The sequence below is a fragment of the Giraffa tippelskirchi genome, chromosome 9 (genome assembly GCF_054371585.1).
Source record: "Giraffa tippelskirchi isolate mGirTip1 chromosome 9, T2T-mGirTip1v1.2.pri, whole genome shotgun sequence".
Taxonomy (NCBI): domain Eukaryota; kingdom Metazoa; phylum Chordata; class Mammalia; order Artiodactyla; family Giraffidae; genus Giraffa; species Giraffa tippelskirchi.
In genome coordinates, this window is record NC_137283.1 from 46,710,606 (window position 1) to 46,729,968 (window position 19,363).

Here is a 19,363-nt window from a genome sequence, read left to right on the forward strand (position 1 = left end):
GTGGAGGAGCTGAGCCTTGATGACGGCCCTGGGGTGTTGGGCTCCACGACCCTGGTCTCCCTGGACCTTAGCAGCAGACCCCTTCCACAGACAGTGCCGTTAGGCTCAGAGAAGCCCGGGGTTACACAGGTGACCTCCCAAATCGTGGTCGAGGACTCACACCCAGACCTGCCCTGCAGCAGAGACTCTGAACATTGGTGCTTGGCTATGGAAGGGCCCGGGTCCTGGGTGGGACATGTGGTGTCTTCCTCCTCTCTTGCCAGGCCTCTCCACGTCTCACAGTTCACTCACTGGAGAAAACCAGGCCACAAGCAGAAACAGGTCCTTGCCTATCTCATATGGCCAGGGCCTGGCCAGCACTAGAAGGCACCCTCTCTTGCCTGACTACATAAGGGGAGCCCTGGGGAGAAGAACAGGGCTGGCTGGGAGCCTTCTGGGGCTTCAGTTTCAGCCCAACCCCAAACACCAGTCAGGTTGAAGTGCTGCCCTGTCTTGAGGCCCCAGACCCACAACCTCTCCTTCTCTCAGCCCTGGAAGAGGCTTCACACTTAGGGAGCTCCAGATGGAGTAGCCCCAGGATGGAAGCCATGAGCCCAGCACTGTAGGCACCAGTCCTGTGTCTTTGAGGTCAGAAGCCATTGACCAGTGAGTGTGGTTCTGCCTGTGGTCAGCCATGGCGCCAGGGGCCTTCTTTACCTCTGGGTATAGCCATGATCTATGCCCACCCCCCACTTCTGACAGGCTGGGTTTGGCCCCCTGCTCCTCTTCCAGCCATTCCTCCCAAGATCCACCCCCACTGACAGGAACCTGGACTCAAAGGACTGACCACCATTCAGGATGGCATGCTGGGGTGGGTTGTATCCCGCTCACCCCAGACCTCCCCACTGCCCATGTGGTGGCACCTGGGTATCTGAGAACAGGAAGGTGATGGGAAGGTTGTGCAAGCCAGCTTTGAGCAAGACCTTCTTGACGTCATCACGCCACTCTGTCATGCCGTAGTTCTTAGACAGCTCAATCTGGAAGCACTCGTACTCAGCCCTGGAGACAAGTGTTTGAGTAAAGAGTTTAAGGCTTCACCTGAGCCATCTGCTCTCGTCCTGGGAGGACTTGCTGACTCCTCGGCCCTGAACCTGCTCTCTAGCCTCCAGACCTTTGCTGAGGCTGCTCCCTCGGCCTGGAATGCCCTTCCCTTCCATCCTCCAAGCTCTGATTCAGAGAGAAGGCCCATGGTCACCTCTCCTCCAGGAACCCCTCCGGGATGCCTGCAGCTACCCGCTGCCTCCCTGCAGCATCACAGGGCCCTGCTGCTGCCTCTCCTTGGAGCCCAGGTTCCTCTCTCAGGCCTTCTAGAAGCCCGTGGGCCAAGTGGGTCTGCCCCAGTGTGAAACACAAGGAAGAACAGGGATGGAAATGAGTCTGCCACAAGCCGCCCACCGCCCACCATGCCTGGGGGCCCTCACATGTGCGAGGCCAGTCTCGTGAGGGAGCTACGGCCGCTGCCGCCCACGCCCAGCAGGAGCGCATTGCCCAGCGCCTGGCGCAGGGTGCGGCTGATGCGGCAGATGTGACTCATGGCGTCCATGAAGAGCACCAGCCTCAGCTTGGCTGTGTTGATCTGGTTGTAGTCTTCCATGTACTCCTCGATCACCTGCATCATCTGGGGAAGAGGGTGAGGATGAGAACAGCTGGGTCCTCCTTCTGTCCCTGTTTGCATCATGTCCCCCCGCCGACAGGGAGCCCCCCCTTCCCTGTGCTCCTCTGTGCATGGAAGGATGTTGGACCTTCAGATGCCGGGTGAATGAGGCCTGACCTGTCCAACACATTGAGGCCTGAGGGTGGGGTCAGAGAGCTGTCTACTGCCTCCAGGGCTCCCCAGGATGTACCAACCTGGGGCCCTGTGGGAACTACTGAGAACTAGAGAGGATCTGTGGGGAGAAACCACCAGGAGGCCCACCCACTCCAGCTTCATCCTGCCACCCTGGGATCTTGACTCAAGACTCGTGGCCCCAGGGGCCCCTCAAACGCGCTCAGTGTGTCCCCAGTTATGGAGCTGGTCTTAGCTGAACCACAGGCTTGCCCTCAGGAAAGGGCCAAGCGGGGCCTCCTGCACCCATTTGACAGGTGAGGAGACGGGGACTTAGAGAGGCAACTGCCGAAGTCCCTGAGCTGGCCTTCCAGACCAGTGTCCAACCCTCTGGTCAGAGGATGGTGGTCTCATAGCAGTGGACACAGAGGGCTGGGGTCCCGGGGCTAGGGCCCCAGCAGGACCCTCACCTTTCTCTCATTGGTGATGAGCTCGTAGGACTTGACGTCGGAGCCTGGTGACATGAAGTCCCCGTAGAGGATGGGCTGGAAGGGGCAGACCTCTTCGAAGCCCACCTCCCACTCATCCATGTGGCTCTCCAGGAGCTTGTCGAACCAGCCACGGTCCTCGTCGTTCACCAGGCGGTCGCGGAACACGCGGCAGTTCTCGTGGTACCACAGGCGCAGCAGCTGCACCTTGTCCTGTGACCACCCTGGTGTCAGTGCCCGCCCTCAGCCACCTCTCAATACACCAGGGGCCCTGATCTGGGCCTGGCTCTCCCACTGGGACCTGGCAGGACCCTGAGTGTCTGCTGACCCATGGAGGATGAAGTCCCCACACTGCTGCCCTGGCCTCTCCACCGCCACCCCCTGCTTCAGGCCCAGCTCCTTTAGCTTCAGGGTCGCCCCTCACCCCAGGCTTCCCAGGTGGTACTAGTGTTAAAGAACATGCCTGCCAATACAGGAGACATAGAGACTCAAGTTTGATCCTTGGGTCAGGAAGATCCCCCAGAGAAAGAAATGGCAATCTGCTCCAGTATTCTTGCCTGGAGAATCCCTTGGACAGAAGAGCCTGGCAGGCTATAGTCCATGGGGTCACAAAGAGTCAGGCATGACTGAAGTGACTTAGCACACAGTTTTCAGAGTCCCCACAGCTCCCCAAACCCCGAGCCTGGGAGGGATGCCTGACTCCTTATACCTTCCTGACACCCCACATCTAACCCCTCACTTGACCACCAAGCCCCCTCTAACACTATCCACCTCCTGCTGCCACCTCCATGCTGACTTTCTCACCTCTCCCGGGGTGATGGGACCAGCCTCAGGAAGCCCCCAGGCTCGTCTCTTGACTTCTTTGCCTAGAGCTTGGAGGGCCAAGGCTAGTGTCCATCCTGTTCACCCCGACCCTTAGACACTGGGCAAGCACACACTGACCCATCCAACCTCCATTCCAAAGTGCAAATCTGCGCCCTCCCCATCCCCAGCTCCCTTCACCTCTAGGACTCTCTCCCGCTGCAGCCACGGAGCTGCACAGGCACCCAGCACCCTTGACACTGTTCCCCGCTGCACTCCTGCTCCTTCCACCTGGTACCTTCAGTTCCTAGAAGGCACCCCATGGACTCTTTCCCCAGTTTTCTCATACCCTGGGCTGCCGTCAGGAACCCACCAGGCCTTGCCAGGGCCTGGCTCCTATTTTTGTGTGGCCCCATCACAGTCACTATCCTAGGCGTGGATTTCACCAGCAAGATGAGACTCAGCTGCATGAAGCTCCTGGGGGCTTGGCACCTGCTGATGCCAAGTTCTGCCCCCAGCCCCAGGGCCTGATCAGATCAAGGCTGAGGAGTGTTTGATCAGGAAGGCCTAAAACTGGGGTTCCGGGAGGACCATGAGGGCAGTGTGGGCACTTGCTACTGGACACTGGGGAGGGGGCCCACCAGTCCTCACCTCGACCTTGGCTGGGTCGGCCATGAGCATTCCCTGGAAGACCTTGGAGAGGTCCCGCAGGTTGAAGGTGTAGTGGGACTTGGCCGGGGTGGGCAGCAGCTGGGAGGTGATGGTGGAGTACACCATGATGGTGGCCTCCACGAGGGGATCCGTGAAGTGGGCGATGTTGGGGGCCCCAGCTGAAGGAACAGGAGAGAGGACCTGGGTCACAGCCCCTGCAGATCCGGGGCTGTGTCCTCTGCACACGCCTTTTCCCAGCCTGTAGGTTTGGACTCCCCCCGCCCTGCAGCCCTCTCAGATGCTACCTCTGACAAGGTCTTCCTGGCGACCCCCACCATGGGGTGAGGAATGTCTTGCTGGGAGCTCCCCACTTTTATATCTTTATCACTGACCTAGCTTGTCTCTGTGTAATGGTGCTGGGACATATTCATGGAATTGGAGATACTAATGGGGCCAGACCTGAATGAAACGTGCCGCTCAGAGCCATGCATGGGGAAGGGTGCGTGGCCCACGTGGGGGTCAGGAGTGCGCTGCAGTGGTTGTGGAAGCCTGGGCTCAGCCAGGACCTTGGGGGCTTATCACCCCCTTTCATTTTTACCACCAACACAATCTATTTGCCTGTGCTCTGAAAACCATCCAGTTTTTTGCTGGGAACCAAAATTCTGTCAGGGGGAATGTGGGGCAGAGAGAGCCTCCACAAAGAGGAAAAAAGGCAAAGGGGCAGAAGGGCTCACTAGCCCCAAAGTGGGCTCCTCTGTTGACACGGGGACTGTTCTAGGTGCTGGGCACAGGAGGTGGCCCCCGCAGGCACACTTCTCACCCCAACAAGCTGACATTCTTGGTGAGGAAGACAGACTCCGACCAGTAAACAGGACACTGAAAAAGCCGGGTTGGGACATTTGATATAAATGCTGGGGAAGCCTTGCTCAGGAGTGCATGGGAACAGAGACCTGAAGCCCTGAGGGGCCGAGCAGGCCCAGAACTGGAGGAGGGGCACTCACCTTGCTTCTACTATGGGACAGGCATGGGCCCAGGCCCTGACCAGCCATGTAACAGGTGAATGACCCTATGGAGGCCATTGGTGCGGGGCAATCTTTGCTCCGGCTCTCTCCCGAGGTCCCCCCAGGAGCCTGAGGAGGGCTCACTGTGGCCCCTGGGACCCAAGCCTCAGCCACATCCAACTTGAGTCCAGGGCTGCCCCTGGAACAAGGGCCCTTGCCTCCTCCAGGCCCTGCCCAGGGCACTGGGCACTATACTTACGCACGGGCTCCCGGTAACTCTTTTCTCCAAGGAGTCCATCTAGAGGGTTGAGGGAGAGACAAGGGCTCAGAGTTAGGTGAGCCACTTGCTGCCCACCTTGACGGGCTATACCCAGCTGAGCAGCCCCAGAGCAGCCCCTGACCATCATCCCCTCCCCAGAGCCACACGGCCCCACCCCTAAGCTGGGCATGGAGGCAAGTTCTGGCCTATAGTCCCTGGGGTTGGGGCAGGACAGGCCACATCAGGGAAGGCCTGACTCCACTCACTCACCACCTGGCTCAGTGCCAAGTGGAGTTCAAAGGTCAGAGCATGTTCTGGGTGGGAAGTGAACTGGTTAGGGGAAACTGCATCCTGGGGCGGACCTTTCTTCAAGCCTCATGGAAGGTGAGGACCACTTCGTCCAGTCTATCTTGGTGGCATTTCCTCATGCTCGAAAGTATCAATGACATCTCTCCACTAGAGATTCTAACATATGTGTGTGTGCTTATATGGGTGAACGTACATGTATGCATGTGTATAAATCATATATTCAGCAGTTTCCATGTGCCAGCTTCATACCAGATGCTCTACGTGCAGTGTCTTATTTAACCTTCACAACTTGGGGTGATGGGCACTAACACTGTCACCCGTTTTAGATGAAGAAACTCTGGCTCAGAAAGGTTCAGGAACCCGCCAAAGGTCACAGAGCTGAGTTAGGGGTGGAGCCAGTGGTTCAGCCACTCTGCTCTTCCCAGTGAGGCTCACTGGACCTGGGCTTCTGTTGGAGCCCATGGCCTCTTCCCCTCCTGCCTGGTACTTACCCACCCAACTGCTCAGGATGGTGGAGAAGACGCGCTGCTTGCTGACCTCATCCATCTCAGCAAAGGACAGGTAGTTGAAGTGGCGGGTCAACCGTGGGGTGATAGCATTTCTGCCTCCACCAGGCGGGCCCATGGCACAGACGAAGTTGATGTCCACCAAATGCTTGAAGGCTCCTGGAGTGGGGGGCAGGAAGTCAGAAGGCCCTGCCCGGGGCTACATTAAGGCTTCTGTAGGCCCTGAGCACTTCCACCTTCATGGGCCTCCTCCTCCATTAAAAAAATTTTTTTTTAAGTTATACTTTACAACAGCATTGGTACATAGACAGATGCATTAATATCATACATTTTAAATGCTCTGTGACCTTTAAATGTTTATTTTTCCCTTGCTTTTAAAAGAGATTAGGACACTTTTGTGGACCCTCTATGAGTCTGTGCGCCTAGGCTCTGACCAGCACACCCCACCCCACCCCCTGGCCAAACAGACGCACCGATGATCTTGCGGTCATACCAGCCACCGTGGTCCATCCACTGGCGCAACAGCTCAATGGGTGGCTGGGCACCATAAGTCTCCAAGGCTGGCATGTTCAGGTCATCGATGAAGAAGATGAAGTTGCGCCCCAGGGGCGGCCCGAACACGCCTTTCCGCCTGCAGGGAGGGGCTGTGTGAGCCCAGGGCCCACGGCACCAGGTCCTCAGGGAGTCCAGGGCTGCAGGATGGCAGCTCCACCTCTGGAGGGCCCTCACTAACTTCAGCCTCCCCCAAATTGCTGGGCCTCTTGAGGAGCTCCTTGTCCCATTCTGAGTGTCCTGGGACATCACATCTGGCTGTCCTGAGTCTTGCCTCCAGGCAGATGGATAACAAGCCCCACCCAAGTGCCCGCTCAGGGAGAGTGCCCACAGAAGGGCTCAGGAGAATTCCTGATAGAAGAAGGGTACAAGGGCACCTAGGGCCCACTCAGGAGGGGAGGGGACACAGCAGCTGGCTGAGCCAGGCTGGGGGACATGGGGACCCAGGAAGGAGCCAGGGGGCCTGCCTCTTGTCCAGCTTGCTGTCAATGAGGTCCTGGGTTTGGTTGGCCGAGGTGCGGGCAGAGAAGGTGAGGAAGTGGCTGATGTATTCCAGTGGCAGGTTTTTGAGGAGCTTGTTGGAGATGGTGAGGGTCTTCCCCGTGCCTGTGGGCCCGAGGCACAGCACCTAGGAGAGGATGGTCATGAGGTCAGAGCGTTCTCACAGGGCCCGATGCACAGTAGGAGCTGCTGCCCTGTCAGTGCGGGAGGCCGGTCACTCCTGGCCTAGGCCTTGGGGTGAGGGGAGGCTGGGGTGGCACGGGCACTCACAGGCTTGTGGTTGGTGAGGAGCATGTCTAGCAGGTAGGACATCTGGATGGTGTCCATGGTTGGCACGATGATGCTGCAGTAGTTGGTGTCTGGCATCATGGTGAACATGGTGGTGGAGTCCATCCACTTCACCCAGGCAACCTGGAACCACAGGTGGCACGGGGGGTGGTGTGGAACCTGGAACCTCTCCTTGTCACCGTCCAGGCTGAGTGTACTAGGAGCGCAAGGAGCTGCACTGTTGGGCAAGAAGGTCCAGCGGAGGGGCTGCTTCTGATAGAAATAGGAATCCCTGTGCCCTGCTTTATGCACAGGGTGGGAAACTCCTAGAACAAACCTCCAGGAATGGGAAGCCCTCTGCACATAGCTGCCCAAGTAAAGGCTTAACTGCACCCAGTTATCTCCAGTGGGGCCAGTCCCTGGGTCTCTGAATACGAGGGAAGTCCTCCAGGAACTGGACAACCCAGAACGCAAAGGTCTTTGCTGTTGACTTTAGGCTTCCCAAGCCTGTGGGGGCCACAACTGTGGGGCTGGCATCACCTGGATACTGAGAAGTCACAAGTCACCTGGCCTGGTCTCCCTCGCCATCCCCAACTTCATGAATCCCTTCACCCACCCACAGCCCGGACTCAACTTGCAGACCTCTCTCTCTGTGGTTGAATCAACATGTCCCATTGGGGATGGTACTGATGGTTAGACTCATATGCGGGAGACCCCCAGCAGGACTGTGTGTGGAGACCACCTCTGAGATGCCTCTCTGGCCACTCCTCTTTCTGGACTGGGGTCCTGATGCCATGAGGGTAGGTTCATGGAGCCCTTGCTGGCTGAGAGGAGCGATGGGGACACTAAGACAGGCCATGGGGGCTTACTCCTCCACTCTTGGGGAGCCCTACCCCTGGGCAAATGGGGCTCTTAAGTAGAACCAAGTTGATGAATCCCTGGGCTCAGCAGCAAGATGGGACAGGCAGTACACATGGCTGGGAAGGCAGGCACTCTTGACATCCCCCAGTCCCAGGTTCAAGGCCAGCTCTGACATCGACTAGCTGGGTGTGACTGTTTTGAGCCCCAGTTTTCTTGTTTGGGAAATGGACACGCTAGTAACCACCCTGTGGGTCCATGAGGATTCATGAGATGGTGCAAATGACCCCAGCGTGACACTGGTGGCCATCAACATGGCCTCCTCTCTGCAGCCATTATTCATTGAGTAGGACAGCCCCCACCTGCCCCCGCCCCGCCCCCATGCTGTTCCTGGGACCAGGCCTCTGTCACCTGCTTGCCCTCCTCCTCCTCGTCCTCATCATCACTGGTGCTGCTGATGCCACCGTCCTCCAGCCTGTAATCAAATACCAGCCCCTCCTCTGGGAAGAGCAAGGCCACCTGCGAGGGATTAGGGGGAAAAAAAAAACAGGTGATGAGGCCCAGTCGCTTATGTGGTTACTTGTTGTCCCTGGGGCCCTGGGCCTGGGGGACAGCCCCAAAACACCCAGCATTCAGCATACACGTCCCAGCCTTTGGAGCCCAGCCCGGGGGCGGCGGCCTCTCACCTTTTCTGTCTTCATTTTGATCCTGAGCCAGTGGCTGAAGTTGTCACGGCTAGTGCTGTCTCCCGTGGCACCCACACTCCAGATGAGGGAGAAGATGAACCAGGGCTCGATCAGCTCAGGGATGCGGCTCAGCTTCTCGGGCGGTATCTTCTTGAGCCCCTGAGGAAGCAGAGGCGGGGACAGAACTGAGCGACCTGAGGAAGCCAGGGGAGTTGGGGGTGGGGGTCGTCCCTTGGCCTCTGCAGCAGACTGGACGGGGGTGTCCCATGAACCACGTGAGCCAATCCAATTCTCTCTTCCAGGAAGGTGGACTTGGGATTCGGGGCCCCTGGGCGAGGCAAGCAGGGCAGGAGGGAACAGGCTGCAGTCCACCACTCAGAGTCTCACTTCTTTGGGCAGGAAGGGCTTGAAGAAGCAGTCCAGCAGCTTGAGGAGACTCATGGTCAGGTTGCTGTTGGTTGAGGTGATCACCTCCTTCACCGAGAACCGAACGAAAGCGAGGGACTCCTGCAGAGGATGGGCACCCCACTCTTGTGTATGTTGGCCACAGCATCCAGCTGCCCCCACCTGGGCCGACACACTGTGGCCTCCCTCACCTCCAGGAAGGAGATAAAGAGGGACTTGAATTGCTCCTCAAAGGGCTTGAGTAAGGCAGGGAGACGCCTCAGCCAGCACTCGACGAAGGGCATGAGCCCCAGGATGCTGGGTTCCAGGTACACCATGCCACAGCGGGATACCGTGGCTGGGGAGGCCACCGCCAGGTCTTGCACCTCGAACATCATGGTCATCACCTGCCACCAAGATGAACTGCATGAGCAGGACAGCTGCTGGCCCCCAAGGCAGGGGAAAGGGCTGCAGGGCCATGGGGAGGGGCTGCCCATCCTGCAACAGTGGACAGGCCCCAGGGCAGGTGGTGGGCTAGGCACAGTGCTGGGGTAGGGGCAAATGCAGGAAGCTTGGACCTCAGCTGATCATGTGGCTCTCGCTGGAGCCTTGGGGAGGAGTCTAAGTCAGAAGATTCCTGGAAGCCATCTGGCCAGCCTGGGGTCAGGGCATTTTGGGGTCCCTGGAGCCCTTGGGAGATCTGATGGGAGCTCTGTGCTCTGCTTCAGAGCCCCCAACCTGTGTACATGGACACAGGGTCACACTGGCCTCTGTACCACCTGTACTCCAGACTCCAGGCACAATGCCAGGATGCCTGAGCCAGTCTGGGCCAAAACAGCTGTGAGTGGGCCTGGGAAACTCAGGGCAGCATCGACCAAGACTGAGGTGGTCGTCCTGGGCTGAGACCATTGCAGAAAGTGGGCCTGCCACAGGAAGCCTCGGTGGGAAGCGCCGAGGAGCTGCGCGGGATGTGCCTCAGGCATAGGAGCCTGGGGATGGGGAGGGTGTCGCGGCCCCGAGAGGGAAGGGTAGGGGGCATGAGGCTTGGCCAGCCTGGTGTGGCCCCTGGGCCCACCCAGGTGCGGAGGACAGTGGGGTGAGTGGACAGGCAGACGGACCTCTGTGAGCTTGATGATCTCCCCGGAGCTGAGGCACAGCTTCTTGTTGTCGTCCAGCACTGTGTTCATGTTCTCGATCCAGACGGCGTCCACCGGCCCATCGAACATGTACCACTTCTTGCTGGTGTCAGAGGTGATGGCCCCCGCCCGGATGAGGGAGGAGAAGATCCCATCTGTCCTGGAGCCACCAGGGAGGAGAAGGCTGTGGGCACTGGAGTCGGAGGGCCGTGGGTGCCGGGGGGGAAGGGCCACAGCACAGCTGGCTCCCAGGGAAACCTGGATCCAGGCTGGCCCTGCTCTGCTTTTTTTTTTTTTTGTCTTAAGTACCTTTATTCATTTAAAAATTATAGTAGGGAAAATAGGACTTTTTGGTGTAGTATGATATAATGAAAATGTGTGGTTATATTCTCTCCTTGCTGTGCTGTGCTTAGTCGTTCAGTCATGTCCGACTCTTTGTGACCCCGTGGACTCTAGCCCGCCAGGCTCCTCTGTCCATGGGGATTCTCCAGGCAAGAATACTGGAGTGGGTTGCCATGCCCTCCTCCTCTCCCTGCTGAGTCCTCATTAAAGTTACATTAAAGGAAGATGGAAAGGAATACCCTCAAAAGGAAGATGGGGAGGAGGAAACAGAAGTAGAGGTCCACATGGTCCCAGAAGATGGACAGAGTTAGAGAAGGGGTAAATGACCTCTCAGAGAAAGCAAGGTCACGAGATGTATCTAGTTCCTGCCACAGAACCAGGAAGGCTCATATTTCAGAGGCACCAAATGCCAGGGAAGCGGGTGGGTAGGAGGGCATTTTTCTGATCTGGTCCCCAGACCCCAACCTGCGCACACAAGAGCCTGGAGTGGCTGTGATTGAGACCTTTCACCAGAAACGGGGGAAGCTGGACAGGCCCATGTTCAGAAAGACAGGTGACTGCCCTTATCCAGTGTCCATTCCCCACTGGGTTCCCAGAACACTGGGACCAAGAAGAAGACACCCCAGCAGGAGACTGGGGACTTTGCTGGAGAAACAGACTAGCCCCAGAGAAAACCTTCTAGTGCTGACTGGTGGGCCTCTAATCAGCTCCATGCACTTCCCCCTAAAATGCACACCTCGGCCTGGGAGCACAGGCCCCGAAGAGGGACCACCAGCCTCTTGTGGGTACTGACAATAATAGTCAACTTTTCCTGAGTGCTTGCCATGTGCTACACTGTCCCAGCCATCTCCCGTAATAGTGGTGTCATTTTTATCCCAACTTTGCAGGTGAGGGACAAAGCTCCGGAGTGGGGGTGGGGTCAGGTGGGGCACTCAGTAAGGAAGCACACTGGTGGCAAGAGTCCCAGGAACTTGGGCTCCAGAGCCAGAGCTCCCAACCTTCCACTCAGCTAGGGGAGGGAGGGGGCCAGGGACCCCAAAGGCTGCAGAGGTTTAGGAGCAGGGCAGTCACTGGAAGGGTCCCGGGCCACTCACCACTCGTGGGTGAGCAGGTCAAACTCCCCATACAACTGTCCCATTGTGATGGACTTGGGGTTGAGCACATAGTAGCTGACAGCCTCGTACACACCACCGCTGATGGACGGCTGCCCTTTCAGTGACGTCATGGCGGCGGCCAGGACTCTGTAACACTGGAGAGATGGCCAGCTGAGAGTGAGCCTCCAAGCTCCCTGGAGAGCAGGGCTGGCACGGGCTGTGGGCCTCAGGGGGCAGCGGAGCATTCTAAAGGCCCAGGAGGCACAAGCGGGGGCCAAGACCCCTGCTGCTGAGGCTGCCCTGCCCTCAGGCCCACTGTGTGGGCACTGGGCCATCTAGCTTGGCTCCACTTAAGTTACTCACTTTTTTTTTCTTTTTAAAATTTTTATTTTATGTTAGAATATAGAGAACGAATTTATGGTTGCAAGAGGGGAAGGGGCAAGGGGGAGGGATAGATTGGGAGTTTGGGATTGACATGTACACACTGCTATATTTAAAGCAGGTAATCAGGGACTTCCCTAGTAGTCCCGTGGCTAAGACTCTGCACTCCCAATACAGGGGGCCCGGGCTTGATCCCTGGTCAGGGAACTAGATCCCACATGATGCAACGAAGATCTGGCACACCCAAATAAATAAATAAAGTAGAAAACCAACAAGGACCTACAGTACAGCACGGGGAACACTTACGTTACTCTTGCCAGAGCCTGTGGGCCCAACGAGCATGAGGCCATGCCGCACCACTGTGGTCTCGTAGAGCTGGATACACTTGGTCAAGAATCCTGGAGGGACATAGCAGGGGGGCCCAGGGGTCAGCGTAGGGGCTTAGATACTGGCCCTGCCACTAGTTCGTTGGGACCTCCAGTGGGTTACCTCACTCCCTGTGCCCCAGTTTTCTCATCTGTGAAATGGGGGTGGCAGTAGTACCTACCTCATAGAGGCCTGTGAAGCCCTGAGCACAGAGGGTTGGAGAGCTTCTGGGTTAGTGAGCACCTCCAAGGGCTGGGAGGGTGACTCACCCCAACTCCACGGGGACAGACCTCACCCTGTGTAGCCCTTCACCCTGCTATTACCTATATCCTTTATCATATCCTTTTTTAAGCAATAAACCAGCAAACATTCCTGTTCCCCTGAGTTCTGTGAGTTATTCTAGCAAATGATCAAGCCTGAGGAGAGGGGCATGGGAACCTGTGATTTGTAGCCAAGCAGGACAGAAGCTGTGGGTAACTTGGGGACCTCAACTCAATGAGGCTGGTGTCTGAAGGGGGCGCAGTCTTGTGAAACTCAGCCCTTAGCCTGTGGGGTCTGTGCTGACCCTGATTAGTGTTAGATTTGAATTGACCTGTAGAACACTCACGAACAGTATGAAAAGGCAAAAACACAGGACACTGAAAGATGAACTCCCAGGTCGGTAGGTGCCGAATATACTACTGGAGATCAGTGGGGAAATAACTCCAGAAAGAATGAAGAGACGGAGCCAAAGCAAAAACAACACCCAGTTGTGGATGTGACTGGTGATAGAAGCAAAGTCTGATGCTGTAAAGAGCAATATTGCATAGGAACCCGGAATGTTAGGCCCATGATTCAAGACAAACTGGAAGTGGTCAAACAGGCAAGAAATCAGCAAACTAAAATGTCCTGGAATGGGTGAATTTAACTCAGATGACCGTTATATCTACTACTGTGGGCAAGAATCCCTTAGAAGAAATGGAGTAGCCATCATAATCAACAAAAGAGTCCGAAATGCAGTACTTGGATGCAGTCTCAAAAATGACAGAATGATCTCAGTTCATTTCCAAGGCAAACCATTCAATATCACAGTAATATAAGTCTATGCCCCAACCAGTAATGCTGAAGAAGTTGAAGTTGAACAGTTCTATGAAGACCTATAAGACCTTCTAGAACTAACACCCAAAAAAGATGTCCTTTTCATTATAGGGGACTGGAATGCAAAAGTAGGAAGTCAATAAATACCTGGAGTAACAGGCAAATTTGGCCTTGGAATACAGAATGAAGCAGGGAAAAGGCTAATAGAGTTTTGCCAAGAGAATGCACTGGTCATAGCAAACACCCTCTTCCAACAACACATGTGAAGACTCTACACATGGACATCACCAGATGGTCAACACCGAAATCAGATTGATCATATTCTTTGAGGCCAAAGATGGAGAAGCTCCATACAGTCAGCAAAAACAAGATCAGGAGCTGACTGTGGCTCAGATCATGAAATCCTTATTGTCAAATTCAGACTTAAATTGAATAAAGTAGGGAAAACCACTAGACCATTCAGTATGACCTAAATCAAATCCCTTACGATTATACAGTGGAAGTGACAAATAGATTCAAAGGATTAGATCCAATAGACAGAGTGCCTGAAGAACTATGGACAGAGGTTTGTAACATTGTACAGAAGGCAGATATCAAGACCATCCCCAAGCAAAACAAATGCAAAAAGGCAAAATGGTTGTCTGAGGAGGCCTTACAAGTAGCTATGAAAAGAATAGAAGTGGGTCAAAGGAGAAAAGGAAAGATACACCCATTTGAATGCAGAGTTACAAAGAATAGCAAGGAGAAATAAGAAAGCCTTCCTCAGCGATCAATGCAAAGAATAGAGGAAAACAATAGAATGGGAAAGACTAGAAATCTCTTCAAGAAAATTAAGAGATACCAAGGGAATATTTTATGCAAAGATGGGCACAATAAAGGACAGAAATGGTATGGACCTAATGGAAGGGAAGCAGAAGATATTAAGAAGAGGTGGCAAGAATACACAGAAGAACTATACAAAAAAGATCTTTATGACCCAGATAATCACGATGGTGTGATCACTCACCTAGAGCCAGACATCCTGGAATGCGAAGTCAAGTATGTCTTAGGAAGCATCACTACGAACAAAGCTAGTGGAGGTGATGGAATTCCAGTTGAGCTATTTCAAATCCTGAAGGATGATGCTGTGAAAGTGCTGCACTCAATATGCCAGCACATATGGAAAACTCAGCAGTGGCCATGGGACTGGAAAAGATCAGTTTTCATTCCAACCCCAAAGAAAGGCAATGCCAAAGACTGCTTAAACTACCACACAATTGCAGTCATCTCACACGCTAATAAAGTAATGCTCAAAATTCTCCAAGCCAGGCTTCAACAGTACATGAACTGTGAACTTCCAGATGTTCAAGCTGGATTTAGAAAAGGCAGAGGAACCAGAGATCAAATTGCCAACATTCGCTGGATCATCGAAAAAGCAAGAGAGTTCCAGAAAAACATCTATTTCTGCTTTATTGACTATGCCAAAGCCTTTGACTGTGTGGATCACAATAAACTGTGGAAAATTCTGAAAGAGATGGGAATGCCAGACCACCTGACCTGCCTCTTGAGAAATCTGTATGCAGGTCAGGAAGCAACAGTTAGAACTGGACATGGAACAACAGACTGGTTCCAAATAGGAAAAGGAGTACGTCAAGGCTGTATATTGTCACCCTGCTTATTTAACTTATATGCAGAGTACATCATGCAAAATGCTGGGCTGGATGAAGCACAAGCTGGAATCAAGATTTCAGGGAGAAATATCAATAATCTCAGATACACGATGACACCGCCCTTAGGGCAGAAAGTGAAGAGGAACTAAACAGCCTCTTGATGAACATGAAAGAAGAAAGTGAAAAAGCTGGCTTAAAACTCAACATTCAAAAAACAAAAATTATGGCATCCAGTCCTGTCACTTCATGGCAAATAGATGGGAAAACGAAACAGTGACAGACTTTATATTCTTGGGCTCCAAAATCACTGCAGATGGTGACTGCAGCCATGAAATTAAAAGATGCTTGCTCCTTCGAAGAAAAGCTATGACCAACCTAGACAGAACAAAGCTCTGTCTAGTCAGAGCTATGGTTTTTCCAATAGTCATGTATGGATGTGAGAGTTGGACCATAAAGAAAGCTGAGCGCAGAAGAGTTGATACTTTTGAACTGTGGTGTTGGAGAAGACTCTTGAGAGTCCCTTGGACTGCAAGGAGATCCAACCAGTCCATCCTAAAGGAAATCAGTCCTGAATATTCATTGGAAGGACTGATGCTGAAGCTGAAACTCCAATACTTTGGCCACCTGATGCGAAGAACTGACTCATTTGAAAAGACCCTGATGCTGGGAAAGATTGAAGGTGGCAGGAGAAGGGGACGATAGAGGGTGAGATGGTTGGATGGCATCACCGACTCAAAGGACATGAGTTTGAGTAAACTCGGGAGTTGGTGATGGACAGGGAGGCCTGGCATGCTACAGTCCACGGGGTCGCAAAGAGTCAGACACAACTGAGCAACTGAATGGAACTGAACTGTAGGTGTGTTTGAGAACACACTCAGGTGTGTTCGAGAACTGATAAGTTTGAGGTAAAACCCCATACCTCTGGTATCAGAAGTGTTGAATGTGAGGGTGAAGGTGGAAGAGTTTTTCCTCAACTCCCATCACTTGAAGAGTCCCAGTGGAGACAGAGGTAGAGAGCCTCAGCCCGTAGCATGCTTGGCCAGGTGTGAGGGACCCTGAAGCTGGACTATGAGCCTGGCATAGCCGGACCCAGCCCTCTTCTGGTGCCCACAGGACTGCGGGGCAGGGCCAGCGCTCACCGTCCACATCCTTCAGGTTGTTCTTCTCGCAGGCCTTGCGGATGGCCTTGTCCAGGATGCCGTAGTCAGTCTCCTCCTCCTTGATGGTGGGGAACAAGTCAGACACGATTCCAGAGAAGAGCTTGAGGTCCTCCTGCAGGAACTTGGGCACATTCACATCTCGGATGGCCCGGAGGCAAATCAGCTCCTGCAGCAGAGGCCCAGGTCAGATGACTCTTGACCCTCAAGCTGCTCCGGAGCCCCCCTGGACCGCCCCCCCGGACCCCCGCCACCAGAGTTCCCCTGGAGCCCTCGGGCACCTCTTTGAATGGAGCTCACCTCGTTCATGCTGGGGTTTTCTCGCTTAAGGTTCCCAGCAGCTGAGATCACAGTCTTCACGGCTCTCATCCCAAAGTCATAGTGGTCCTGTCACCACCAAAAAGAGGAGGGGCGGTGGGCACTGTCCCTCTTGGGGCTTCTAGGGAGCACTCAGCCTCCCACCTGACACCTGGCCGAGCCTCATCACCCAGTTCATGGCTGATGTCACTCCCCCTGCAGGCTGTCAGCACCCACTCACACATCCCAGCCTGGGCTGGGCACTGCAGTTCGCGCTCCTCTGGTGTCTCTACTTCACTGCCCCAGTCGCTCTTTCCCTTTACCAAAGAGAGCACTCTGCCTGCCTCCTGGACCCTGAGGGTGAGGCGTTTGCCTTGGTTACGGCTCAGTCCCTGCAGTCCCAGAACAACATCAAGGGCAGGGAGGCACTCAAATTTTATTTAAATTGAGAATGAAGGAGTTTCCCATCTCTGCCACAAGAAGACCAGCCTCGATGGCCTTTGAGCTTCCTTCTAACACACATACCTCTCTCCAGACCCACCCTCTTGGCCACACTGCCATGGCTTTCCCCACATTTGCCGCTGGGTCTCTCTCTCTCTCCATTATAGAGCAGGTGTGATGGAAATATCAAGCTCATCATTTTGCCCCATGTGTCAGACCATGAGGCTACATACACCTGGGTCCATCCCACAGACCAGCATGTTTCCCAGAAATCTTGGACTTGGAGCTGGATGCAGAGACTGGGCTTGGCTTTGGGTCATCGGCACTTGGGAAGGGGTGAGCGCTTTCCAGAACCATGCAGGGGATAATGGCTCTGTTACTGGGGATTGGTGGGGGCATTTTTGAAAGCAGATGGTTAGAAAGAAGGGTGTGTGGAGGTGCTGACACCATGATGCACTCTGTGGGGAGCTGCTCTTTTTCCTAGCAATAGATTGCTCTTCTAACCCATGGTTTTCGGTGGGCCCCACCAGGCCAAAGGCAAGTATAGTCTCGCAAGTCATAGGAGTGAGTGGTCATGCATAAACAGGTCACCTAGAGAGGGCTCATGAGGGTGACAACAGGGACTTATTTCTAGGACCATTAAGAAACTAAGCTGGTAGCATGTAAGCCCAGAGTCGGGGCTCATCTCTGCTACTGTAAAGGGGCAGCCTGCCTGAGACTGAAGCCCAAACGGAAAGCTCATCCACTGTGCTGGTGCCTGAACCAGATGCATCTACCCCTAGATGTAGGCCCAGCTCACTGAGGGGCAAGCCCTGGTGCTGGGAGGCTCCAGGGGAGGTGTGGCTGGCTGTCCCCCCCTGGTCCCATGCAACCTAGGTGCACTTGCTTCCCAGCCTTGGTTGTGTGGTTCTTGGTCTCTTACTGGCCTACCCTCCCTTGCACCTGCACTAGCCCAGGTGGCCACCTGTTCCTGGCTCCTGCTCCAGCTCCCTGCGCACACATGAGCCTGGCCAGGCTCCTGGCTGCTTCGGACCTCAGTGTCCTTAGCTGAGAAGTGGGGGTGTGATTCCTACTTCTGAGGGTTGCAGGGGGAAGACAGCAGCTCCCAGACCCTGGAACCTGCTCCGGGCAGGACCTCACCTGGGAACTGAGCTGCTCGGAGGACAGCTTGAAGGTGGTCGTGATCTTCTTGGCCAGCACACTGGCCTCGTTGAAGCCAAAGGAGTAGAGAGAAATCTCCGCAATCATGGCATAATCTGGAACCATCATGGCCACGGGCCGGAAGAGTGCCTGGGGCATAGGGCATCCCAGTGAATGGAGAGGCCGATCGCCCCTCCCAGAGCATCATCTGCTTTCTGGATTGTCTGGTCCTCAGAAGGCGGCTCCACTGCCCTCCTCCCCTGCCAGCGCTTGGATCCTCTCTCCACTGCGCCTGCCATAGCTGAGGCTTGTACTCCCTTATGGGTGGATCCCTCTGCCCATTAGAAACCAGTCCTCTGTGTTGACTTGAACTTGCCCTTGCCTTCTCCCAGGCCCTGAGGACAAGCCTGGGCCTTCCTCTCCATGGCTGGGAGACCCCTGGGCAGGAGGGCTGCCATGGGGAAGCATAGTCCCTGATGTGTAGCAGCTGTGTGTCCCTGCATAAGTGTGTGAGCATCTCTGAGCCCAGGCCACAGCTCTGGTGTTTCCCAGTGCCCTGAGCCACCTTCTGGACCAACCCAGTCTTGAACTCGCCTTCAGGTTATCAGGCAGCTCGGTGCGGCCAGCGTATCCCGGATTCATGGTAATAAACACAGCGCAGGATGGCACGAGTGGGATCTCGACGCCTTCAAACATGAAGCGTTCCACCTGCGGGGGTAGGGAGGGGTTGGCACACCCATCCCATGCTCTGGATGGTACCCTCATCTCATTGATGGTCCTGGCTATAATGGGTCAGCCTAGGCTGACCCCTGACCATGGATTGGCTCTTCTCCCAGGATCTGGCCTAAGACCTCTGGTCCCAGTGGCCACCTCTGGCCCCCCAGGTCCCAGCTCCCTGATGTCGTCACACATCTACTTCCACCCCCATTTCCTGACACTGATTCTCCTGACACTGATTCTCCCTAGACCTGGGCAAGCTCAGCCCTGACTAAGACCCAGGGCCCTACTGGGGTTGGGGCACCTGCCAGTCTCCCAGTTCTTGTACCAAGGAGAAGACCTCTGGCCAGCCTGAACAAAACTAGAAGAAGGACAAATGGCTGGGGTTTTCCATGAGCGTCAGGTGTGGGGAGGGACCGCTTTGTCCACTGTAGCTTGTCGTAGGAGCTGTAGCCAGGGTGGGGTAAGGATATGGGGCTCCCTGGCTGGCTACAAAAGT

The 19,363-nt window shown here is 55.0% G+C and overlaps 1 protein-coding gene across 1 annotated transcript in view; it reads right to left on the reverse strand.

Annotated features, from left to right (window-relative positions):
• The window catches only part of DNAH1 (dynein axonemal heavy chain 1), an 88,834-nt gene that overhangs the window by 16,479 nt on the left and 52,992 nt on the right, over positions 1–19,363 (reverse strand). The window contains exons 31-50 of the mRNA XM_081525153.1: positions 18,742–18,855; positions 18,148–18,297; positions 16,570–16,656; positions 16,252–16,438; positions 12,327–12,418; positions 11,640–11,794; positions 10,186–10,363; positions 9,280–9,474; positions 9,071–9,190; positions 8,684–8,842; positions 8,409–8,516; positions 7,143–7,283; positions 6,839–6,999; positions 6,293–6,450; positions 5,805–5,978; positions 5,005–5,043; positions 3,745–3,923; positions 2,275–2,505; positions 1,461–1,657; positions 903–1,038 (exon numbers count right to left, since the gene is read on the reverse strand). Coding sequence (XP_081381279.1) covers positions 903–1,038; positions 1,461–1,657; positions 2,275–2,505; positions 3,745–3,923; positions 5,005–5,043; positions 5,805–5,978; positions 6,293–6,450; positions 6,839–6,999; positions 7,143–7,283; positions 8,409–8,516; positions 8,684–8,842; positions 9,071–9,190; positions 9,280–9,474; positions 10,186–10,363; positions 11,640–11,794; positions 12,327–12,418; positions 16,252–16,438; positions 16,570–16,656; positions 18,148–18,297; positions 18,742–18,855 — 2,961 coding nt within the window. The remainder of the gene's footprint in view (positions 1–902; positions 1,039–1,460; positions 1,658–2,274; positions 2,506–3,744; positions 3,924–5,004; positions 5,044–5,804; positions 5,979–6,292; positions 6,451–6,838; positions 7,000–7,142; positions 7,284–8,408; positions 8,517–8,683; positions 8,843–9,070; positions 9,191–9,279; positions 9,475–10,185; positions 10,364–11,639; positions 11,795–12,326; positions 12,419–16,251; positions 16,439–16,569; positions 16,657–18,147; positions 18,298–18,741; positions 18,856–19,363) is intronic.